Genomic DNA, 10667 nt, shown 5'->3' on the forward strand with positions numbered 1-10667 from the left:
AAAACGTCATCACATGCATTGTGTATATCTATACATGCACAACACATTCATGCACAGCATGCATAATTAGTGCCTAATCATCAACCATTCCATATTTTTATCTTTTACACAACATGATTGTTTATTTTTGTGTTGCATATAGACAAGTAGGTGCTTACACTTCTCAAAGCACATTCTTGCAAATTGTTGCCCTATTGCAGCTCGACATACCAATATCCTCACCACAGTTCTCTCAAGACCACCAACCATGGTTGTGTCTAAGGATAGGCCTAGAACCAATAGAAAAAAATGTTCAACCCGAAGTTAACTAGGAACCTTCTTACCTGTTTTACCTGTTCCTCGTCATCATAATCATCATTGACTTACATTGGAGAACCAATAAAGACTATTACACACATATCCGACTTATAAGAGCCAAAAGAGAGCAGGACACCAATGGCCACTATCATAAAACCAAGGGAACATGCTTTGGCCACCCAAGATCAGGATTGCCCGCCCTTGCGAGCAAGGTATTGTCTTTGCAACTGAAATGCACTTCATGATGTACCCATGGGATGGCACGACCATGCAAATGCAAGCATCCCATGCACTTTAAAAAATACCATCAGTTATTTCTCATTAGTTTACTTTAAAGCAAGACACATCCAACTTATTATAAAGTGTGGATGCCTGAGGCCAATAAGTGACTCTATATAATTGACTTACACTAATGAGAAAGGGTCATCCTCTTTGGTCACTCTCTAGAGTGTATTAGTATGATCTTGGTAGTTCTCATGTGAATTTCTTGCAGGCCATGCTTGTTGGTGAGGGGTTAGTGTGTGTACTCTACAAATTGGCGGTTGCCTTTGACTGTGGCTTGGACGGGCTCGGGTAAAGAGGGCCCAAACTCTATGTTGAAAGCTTCGCAGTGACAACAAAGTAAAGGTCCAAAGCTAAAAGCTGCCACATCGGGTGTCGCCCCTCTCACGAGGAGGCGGGTGAGTTATGAAATCAACAAAGAGAATGGCACTATATAATGGCTCAAACTTGAGTTCAACATGGCCATTTAAAAGTTCAAAGTAGTGATTTACATCTCAGAAATCAACCTTCTACTTCAATCAAAGCTCTTCTCAAAGAATCACTATTTTGCCCACCCAATGCAGAAAACATCAAAAGCTCACTCTGAAAGTAGGCAGTTACAATATACATTATTACCCAAACTAGGAAACAAATCAAAACAGTAGAACAGAAGCTACAACTACTTTGGCCACATCGGAATGTCAAAACCACAGTAGGCTTTAAATCTAGCTTCTTTAGGCCTCCAAACACAAACAGCTAGTTCAATCAAACAACCAGCCGCCTGCCAAGAATAAACAAGACCCCGCACTAAAAGTAGAACCATAAAAACAAAAATACATCTTTAAGAAAAACAATCGCAATCATTGGTATGGTCTCGGCTGATTGCTCTCTTTTATTGAAGATAACTACAGCCTGTGACAGCATCTGACTCTGCTGTTCTCGAAACATTATAGTTCCTTATAAAAGTCTTCCAAAATTGTGTACCAAAATCAGAACCTAAACAAAACTTGTTGCAGTCTACGCATTCATGAAAACCTGCTATTTAGGCGCACACTCTGGGCTTATCAAACAATAACCCAACTTCATGCATTGCTAAAGCATGGAATCACTGTTATTTAAAACTTAAGGCAATGCAGGGCACTCACCCTGAATTTCTGATCAGTTAGTATTAAAAATCGCAAAAATGACCATAATGGACACAGTGACACGAGCTTTACTTCTTTGCAACACCTCCAGTAGTAGGCCTGCAAAATGATGACAAAAACACCCATAAGTTTATAAATGTGCATACAGTAAGCATGATGAGCCTCCCCTCTATCCACAAGATCTTTGAGATGTTGGTGCATAACTGATCGGCTAAGGTCTATCAACAAGCAGAAAATGGCATATTTACACATCAAATGGTAGGAGACTTACAATCCCACAAAGACCTTGAAGGCATCATATATTCCCCACTGAGCTCCGGTTAAAGTACCAATCATCAAAATTCGAAGTGGTAGACCGCGAGTAAGCAATCCCATAACTCCAAATTTCTTGACAGCCTTCATAAACATTATAGGAAAAAAATTATGTAACAAGAATTGCAAATTATTAAGAGCTAATAGTAGATTGAATGCTGTAACTGAAGGAGGGGAAGGGGGGGGAGGGGTTGTTTCAAAGAGGGTTGCCTAGCCGTTTCTTATTAAGACGTTTATGAAAGACTGCCATAAAACTTCATCACAATTGACTTGTGTGGACCCTTACATCACCAACAGTAGCACCCTTGGAATTGTTCAGGAAAGACACCAGATTGTCAGCAGGGTGAGAAACAACGGCACAAAAGACTCCTGCAATGTAGCCGCCAACAAAACTAACTCCGAGTTGAGTAGGTTTTGAGCACTCATTCTTCGGAATTGGCACCACGTGCTGATAAAGAAGTTCCACGGTCTTCTCAAAGCATGCAAACTTCATCATTGTGTCTGCAGTAAACAATATATTAGAACATTAACTCTGTTTGAAGCAGAAGGTCCAAGATATCAGAAGCCAAGCAAAGCACACTTACAAGGAATCTGGCGACCCCAAAGAGGTACTAGACCCTTGTACAACCTGCCAAAAATGCAAAAAGTGGGCTTATTGAACAAAACAGTTCCCAAGGACAAAAGAAAAGAAACAACAAGCAAGGCAGGACAGAGACAACTTACCCTCCGTAACCCTCCGAGGCAACAAATTTGGGAAATCCATCAGATAAGCCTCTTGCAAAACCAGGTTGGGTCTGAACTCGCACCTTTACAGCTTCAAAAGGACACAATGCAATATCTGCAATGAACTCAGCTGAAGCTGACCCTGCCAGATAAATGACGGTTTTATATTTCTCAGCATTCTCAGGGCCAGCCAGATCACTGTAGTACTTCTTGAAGTACTCATAAAATCCAAACTTGCAGGCCCCCTGTGCACTGTAACCCAAGAGAGTCGGTACCCAGCCTCTGAAAAATCCCTTTGACCCTTGTTCTTTCAGCAGAACACCAAACCCACTGCCAATACTCTTATATTTCGTTGGATCTATCTGTTCACATACAGTGAAAAGGTTAGATAGCTGCAGAATGTACGAAGGTCATTGCCAATGCTCTTGAACTAGGGCAGAAAGCACTTGTTAGAATAGACTAGATTCAGACACGAATAAGGCCAAACCCTGCTCCATGAAGGAGTACAAGATCTAGTTCAATGGCCATGTCAGTTCATTCTTGAAAAAAAAAAACGAAGTCACGTAACGTCCCCAAGGGATAGACAGCAAAGCTGAACGAAAGACTAAGGCAGAAAACTGTGGTTCCAAGAAGAGCTTTCCTGGTTTATTTATGTTTCCAAGGCGACGGTGAAGATCTGCTTACCTGCATGTTGCACTTGACAAGGTCGAGTGGAGTCACGGCCATGTGTGTGAGACCGCAGCTGAGGATACCACCAACGGTACAGGCGGCGTAGAACTCCGGTGAGTACATGGCGATCTTACCGGGCTCGCTCGGGGCCGGAATGGTGAAAGAGGCACGACGGTCCACCATGGCTTCTGGACCAGCAGCGGGCGAGGCGAGCCGGGGCCTCTCGACCACATCTAGAGAACGGCCGGTGATAGATCGGGCGAAGGTAGAGGCGAGGCCCGGGGCTGTGTAGAGGCTATTTGGAAGCAAGGGCTGGGTACGTTGATGGGAGTATGGCGCCATCGCTAAGAGCCTGAAAAGAAAGCACCTGGCTATGGAGAGCTCAGATCCAAAGACCTACTGTGTCCCGAAACCGTCAAGGTGGCTTGCGAGAGCAAGCCGCAGAGAAGGAAACCCTAAAACGCGTGCAGAAGTGGAAACCCTGGCTTGCAGAAGAGACGGGTAGAAAACAGCAGTACGCCACTACTTTAGAATGCCCGGACCTAATCACACACTCCATGGCACCATTTCCCTACTGTTGTTTTGTGGGCGTAGCTTTGAAATGGTCAAATCACAGGCCATAAATCATATCTAATTTTTCCAAATGTTTATTAGAAATTGCTCCTTTCTCTTTTTTTTAGTGGATGCGAACACATTAATTAACTACTTTTTTCGTGGATGCATATTGAATTTGACTTACAGTTTGTACGGTCAAGAACATTAGTTTTGAACCTTAGAAGGAGCTAAGTAACAAAAAGAGAAAGTTAAAAAATTTTAAAAAAACAAGAGACAAGAGAAAACAACACACATGTTATTCAATGGTGCATATCCATAAAGATTACAACAAACAGAAGAAGAGGAACAACACAAAAGGAAAGGTAACTACATAAAAGAAAACAACACACATGTTATTCGATGGTGCATATCCATAAAGATTACAGCAAACAAAAGAAGAGGAACAACACAAAAGGAAAGGTAACTACATAGAAGAAACCTACACAAAACAAGCTTCTTCTTCACTAAGACCCACAAATCTACAAACTTTTGGTGAGAGCAGCACAAATTCATCTCCATCCACTATAGCTTTTTTGAATTTGTGTGCCCTCTCCCTCACAAAAAGGTAAGATGTGCTATAGTCATGTGGTGAGTGCGGTTCTTGATCATCATCTATCACAGTTGGATTCCCATGAGTTCCTGGTTCACCAATGTCGTTGCCGTGGACATCCTATAATCCATCAGCATCTTCAGTTTTGTCATCTTCATCGTGTTTGTGTGGTTGTGCATGCACCGGATTGAAATATCTTGCACAAGGAGCATCAATGAAGAAAATTTCCTCTATGTCTATGCAGTGGGTGACGTGAGGAAACTTCATGACCTTCCATACTGCAACATATCTTTTTCTGCTCATACCTGAACCAGTCCTTGGAATTATCCATGACGCTACTAGGGTAGTATTTTACAGTGCGCACCATTTCAGTAGAGTGCTTTGGAGTGATGCGCCAAGCCTTATTTGTTATATAATTGTCCATGTACACATTAGCTCTCTCAAAAAGATTAACAAGCAATAAGCACACTTTGTTCTTTAAGTCAGCCTACCCATATAAAGCATACAGCTGACGTCCTCTTGTTATCTCCTCATTAGATATATTATGCGAGAAAAACTTGAAGTGAGGCTTGTGCAAGTCTTTCATACAATAACCTATTATGCCTTTGAAGGCGTACATTTTAATCTGTCTAAGACCTCTACACATTACCAAGGCACCCTTTGGTTTGAAGAAATCCCACCCTAAATATCGTTTTATGCTTTTCCCTACACTTGCGAGGAATGGAGCCATCAAATTGACAACCATCTGGAAATGCAAGTGGTTCAAAGTGCCACCTTTCTCTACTGCAAAGAGTCCTTTTAAACAATCCATTCTAATAAATTCTTCTAGGGGTTCCCAACATGATAGCTTTATATCTCCATTGCCAATACCGACGGTCACTGATACTTCGAAGAGCTTTTTTTTCTTCTCCAGAGGAAATGCAGACGTCTTCTGGACAGAAGGCTCAAACTCTGCCCTCCTCTCACTCGTCATGGGTTCTTTGCCTTTGTTGTTACATTGGGCGGATCCTACAGAACAAGCACCACATTAAACCACCAATGTAATACCACAGAAGCCCCTTGAATTTTTTAAATTCTTCGAGGACAACAACTTTATATGTAAGCATCACTTTTTTTTCTTTCTTCTCAAACTCTTACAACACATCAAATAAAAACAATATTAACAAGTTAAACAGCAATCCCAACTACAAGGAAGGCAGCATGTGGAGACACTTGTTCCAGATCAAGTGCACCTCAACATAATGTTGTCAGTCATTATATATTAAACGACCGCAAGATAATAAATTATCATTCTATAAATTTTAATAACGGGCAGTATACAGAAGACCATAAAGAAAGAATGCCACAATAACAGACAGGAATTGATTTCTTACTATTTACTTTTGAGAAAAGACTGCTACAGTGAAGAGAGCAATTGACTTCTTACGATTTATACATGCTGAATAAATCAGGATCCACAACAAAAAGTCTAACAAGTTTTCATAGTTGCGTGCTTGTGTTGCATATTACTCTTCTTGTGGGTGCTTATTCTTATTATCATCAACGAAACCTTATCAACCAATGAAGATGTTTGAAAATTGTTCATTCACTGGACATACAGAAAAGAGATACATGTAGTAAATGAACCACAAGTGTGGTTATATAGATCGGAAGACCGAGCTCTCTGCTTGATAGCATGCAAATTACGAACTGTGGAAGGGCCTTCGGGAGGAGTGATTAACCATAAAAGGACCTTGCTGTCTAGGCACAGTCGACATGCATGGGGATTGGGAAACTGATGTCCGTCGTGCAACATTGGTGGTTGATGGACGAACTTCGTTGTAGGGGAAAGCTAAAGGTCGACAGCCGACTTGCATGATATACTGATATCATGCATAGGTTTTCTTTTAGGAGCCATGAGAATCAACAGCAAGGCGGCAATGAACACAAAGCATAGCGAAAAGTAGATACGGAAGACAATGCCGAGTATCATTAAATACCAAAGGAGACCATAACTTGCCATATATAAATCCTCCAAAAAGTGCCACTGTCGAGAGATCCATAAGAGTAAATCTAATCCATTATGTCGAGAACACACCTTGATGCATGGCAGTATGGCATGGCAAAAGAACTCCAAGCCGTGGCAACAGAAATGACCATCATGCAGAGACAACTGTCAGAAGAAGTGCCCTCACCAAAGTGCAACCAACCATGAAGAAGATGCATGCACCTCGAGGAGAAAGTTGAATGTTGACAAGAAGCATCCATCCAATGCTGGAAGGACCGTGCCCAATAAAATAAGAACAAATGAAGGAAGTATCAGCACGGCGAAATCTTGAAAACAACCAGAGGCACAACGGCACATCCACATAGGTCCATGCAACATTTGAAGCAGCTGGCCCTACAAAACAGGGTGCATGCACGCACAATGACAAAAGGAAGGTTAGGCAGAAAATGAAAGGGTTTTGTTGCACACCATGCAAAGACACGTGTGCAACAAAACCTTAAATGCATGATACATTAATAAATCGAAAGAAATCGTTGTGGGTGCATATTCACTTAAACACATTAATTAATTTTTTTCATGGATGATATTGAATTTGACAACAAAGACCTTGTAGTTTATAAGGTCAAGAACATTAGCTTTGAACCTTAGGAGGAGATAAGTAACGAAAAGAGAAAGTTAAAAAATAAAATAAAAACAAGAGACAAGTGTCTATGAGAGAAAACACCACACATGTTATTTGATGGTACATATCCATTAAGATTACAACAAACAGAAGAAGAGGAACAACACAAAAGGAAAGGGAACTGCAAAGAAGAAACCTACACAAAACAGGCTTCTTCCTCTCACTAAGACCCACAAATCTACAAACTTCTAGTGAGAGGCACAAATTCATCTCCATCAACTATAGCTTTTTTGAAGTTGTGTGCCCTCTCCCGTATAGAAAGGTAAGATATGCTATAGTCATGTGGTGAGGGCAGTTGTTGATCATCATCGATCACAATTAGAATCTCATGAGTTCCTAGTTCACCAATGTTGTTGCCATGGATGTCCTGTAATCCATCAGCATCTTCAATAAATTATCATTCTATAAATTTCAATAAACGGGCAGTATATAGAAGACCATGAAGAAAGAACGCCGTAGTAAATAGACTGGAATCGATTTCTTAAGATTTACATATGAGAAAAGACTACTACAGTGAACAGAGAGCAATTGACTTCTTACGATTTATACATGCTGAATAAATCAGTGCCCACCCACAACAAAAATTCTGGCATGTTTTCATAATTGCGTGCTTATGTTGCATATTATTCTTCTTGTGGGTGCTTATTCTTATTATCATCAATGAAACCTCATTAGCAATGAAGATGTCTGAAAATTATTCATTCACTGGGCGTACAGAAAAGAGATGCATGCACCTACCGACATGCAGCGGTAGCTACCAGCATGCACTAGGAGCTTCCAATGCATGTCGGGTGCTACCAAGGCATGTCAGTAGCTTCCAATGCATGCTAGGTGTTACCTAGGCATTTTGGGTGCTTCTAAGGTATGCCAGTAGCTTCCAAGGCATGTTGGGTGCTACCAGCATGCACTAGGAGCTTCCAATGCATGTTGGGTGCTACCTAGGCATGTCAATAGCTTCCAATGCATGCCGGGTGCTACCTAGGCATTTCAAGTGCTTCCAAGGCATGCCGATAGCTTCCAAGGCATGTCGGGTAGCTACTTGGGGAAGCCGGTAGCTTCCAAGGCATGGATAGATGACATAAGAGTTTTAAATATGTATAAGAGTTTTAAGTATTTATGTATATAGCCTTGAACTATAGCTTATCTTTTAAGAAAAGAAGGCCACCTTAAATAACAATGTTTATTTGTTTGTATGTCTATAGCTTGAAGCAGTGAACCATCTCCCTACATCTCCCTACATAAGATGAATATGATTTTGCATTACAATAAGGTTTAGAAGCTCTCTTTGAAAGAGTGCAAGACGAAGGATGGATTGTTACTTCTAGAGGCCATACTTGGCAAGCATGGCAAGTATATTCCTAAAACCATAATCTTTTTTTTTCAAAACTAATTTTTACTTGTGTTAGTTTTATTATGTTTTAGGATCATGTTACTGCAAATCGTGTTACTACAAACGACGGTGCAAATATGCAAGCAAGAAGTAATGGAAATGTGAGAGAAGAGTGTGGAGTTGCAAGGGACAATAATAATCGAAATGCGTGAGATGTGGACCCCTCAATGCATCCCCTAACTCCATAGATTTTCATTATGCTTTATTTTGTATATGACCTTTTTGGACTCATATACTCATGTAATTTTGCCAAGTATTGTAATAGAATTATGACATTTGTCAAGTATAAATTGCAATTATCTTTTTTTTTGGGGTATTTTTAAAGTTTTACATTATCTATATCGATGATGATGAGTATGACTTGAACTTGATGTATTGAAGAAGTTTTAATGTATCTGTATCAAAAACAAAAAAGCTGGGGTAGATTGGGGAGTCCTCACTTCAGCAAAAAGAGAGGTTAGCGTTATAGTGTAGCTTTTATAAAATGATATGAAAAAGTGTCTGGGTGTAAGCATTGCTATTTTCTTGACGCTATAACCGCCGTTATATCCCACACTATAAATGCCGCCATATTCCAGGTTATTTTTGCCGCTCAGTGATGCTGTCAAAAAACATCAGCGTTGCTATTTTCGTCGCTCAACAGTGCTGATAAAACAATCAGAGTCGCTATTTTCGCCACTAAGTGGCACTGTGAAAATTTTTTGGGGTCAGATTGGGATTAAATATTTAATTCAATATATTGAAGACAGTTCTAATTTGTATAAATAAATATATCAACATATGAAAATACATTTGAAACATAATAACTCCCGAAACAAATCCCAAACTCCATAAAAGGCGAGTTATATCCAAAATGCCATAATAGGCGAGCTACATTGAGTATGGAGTTCCATAACATAAAACACAATAGGTCGGTCTCTACTCCTCCTCCTCCTCCTCCTCCTCATCATCATCCTCCTCACCTATTGCCTCTTCATCATCTTCCTATATCACACAAGATTAAGTAATGTTAAAACACAAACTAGATAAATTTCTAAAAGTTATAAAACCAAAATAATATAAACTTACAGTGGGCATAGCTTCATAGTTCAAAGTGACACCTTGTTGTCGCAACCATTCAAATGTGACCGAGATCCCATTACGATAAGCAAAGTCATACTCCTCATGAGAAGGAGAATGGCCCACCTCATTTTCCTATGTTAAACACACATTAAAAAAAGAACAACCACTACTACATGATAGCCTAATATCGGCGCTTATACCGACGTCATTAAACGGGGTCCAAAAAACCCCCGTCATCTGTATAAACGCCGGTATCTGTGCCGGAACCACGATGTCGGTATAAGCGTCGGGGATTAATACCGACGCTTATACCGGCGCCTATATACTGACGGTACACCGGCGTCTATACCGGCGAATATACCGACATATATATACCGGTTGATATACCGGCGAACAATACCGTGAGATATACCGACAGTTTTACCGGCGAATATACCGACGCGTATACCGGTGCCTATATCGGGGAATATACCGACGCTACAGCAAATTTTTTTTAAAGACAGAATGGTGTTGCCTGGCTGTTGCCTGGCTGCCTGCAGTGAACAGGACTCAACAGCAGTAAACAGACAGCACCATTCTGTCTAAAATAGAGCACAAAAGACAACCGTGCTCGTTTTTTTATTTTTCAGATAAACAAGAAATTAAACATTAATGCTCAAGAATATTTTGATCATATACCAATAGTTTGAAGGTCTTACATTATGGTAATGCCTCCCAATTGATGGTCTCTCCTTCTTCTTCAAGCATCTCAAATAAGGCCACAAGGCCATGTTTGTGAGCGTACTTCTCTTCTCGCCTACTTGGTGGGCGATTCATGGTAGCCAACTCCTACATAAACGATTAACAATTACAACTTTTAGAAATCAACATTTAGCCCACATACATACATTTAGATAAATAAAATTGCTACAAATACTTACGAATTCATGGCGCATGGTTTCGTAACCACCACTCCCAAGATGAGAGGCCCCTACTGTTTGGAGTCTTGTCCTTGC

The 10667-nt window shown here is 40.5% G+C and overlaps 1 protein-coding gene across 1 annotated transcript; it reads right to left on the reverse strand.

The window, feature by feature from the left end:
* Positions 1-1382: 1382 nt before the first annotated feature.
* LOC147602655 (mitochondrial phosphate carrier protein 3, mitochondrial-like) lies at positions 1383-4000 on the reverse strand. The gene is made up of 6 exons (XM_086797490.1): positions 3423-4000; positions 2739-3100; positions 2600-2643; positions 2302-2516; positions 1975-2099; positions 1383-1802 (listed from the first exon to the last, which is right to left on the reverse strand). The coding sequence occupies exons 1-6, from the start codon at positions 3747-3749 to the stop codon at positions 1772-1774; spliced, it is 1104 nt and encodes a 367-aa protein (XP_086653616.1). The 5' UTR covers positions 3750-4000; the 3' UTR covers positions 1383-1771.
* Between the last annotated feature and the right edge of the window lie 6667 nt (positions 4001-10667).

The sequence above is a fragment of the Cibotium barometz genome, chromosome 66 (genome assembly GCF_041138505.1).
Source record: "Cibotium barometz isolate CiBa-2024 chromosome 66, ASM4113850v1, whole genome shotgun sequence".
In the NCBI taxonomy this organism is placed as follows: Eukaryota; Viridiplantae; Streptophyta; class Polypodiopsida; order Cyatheales; family Cibotiaceae; genus Cibotium; species Cibotium barometz.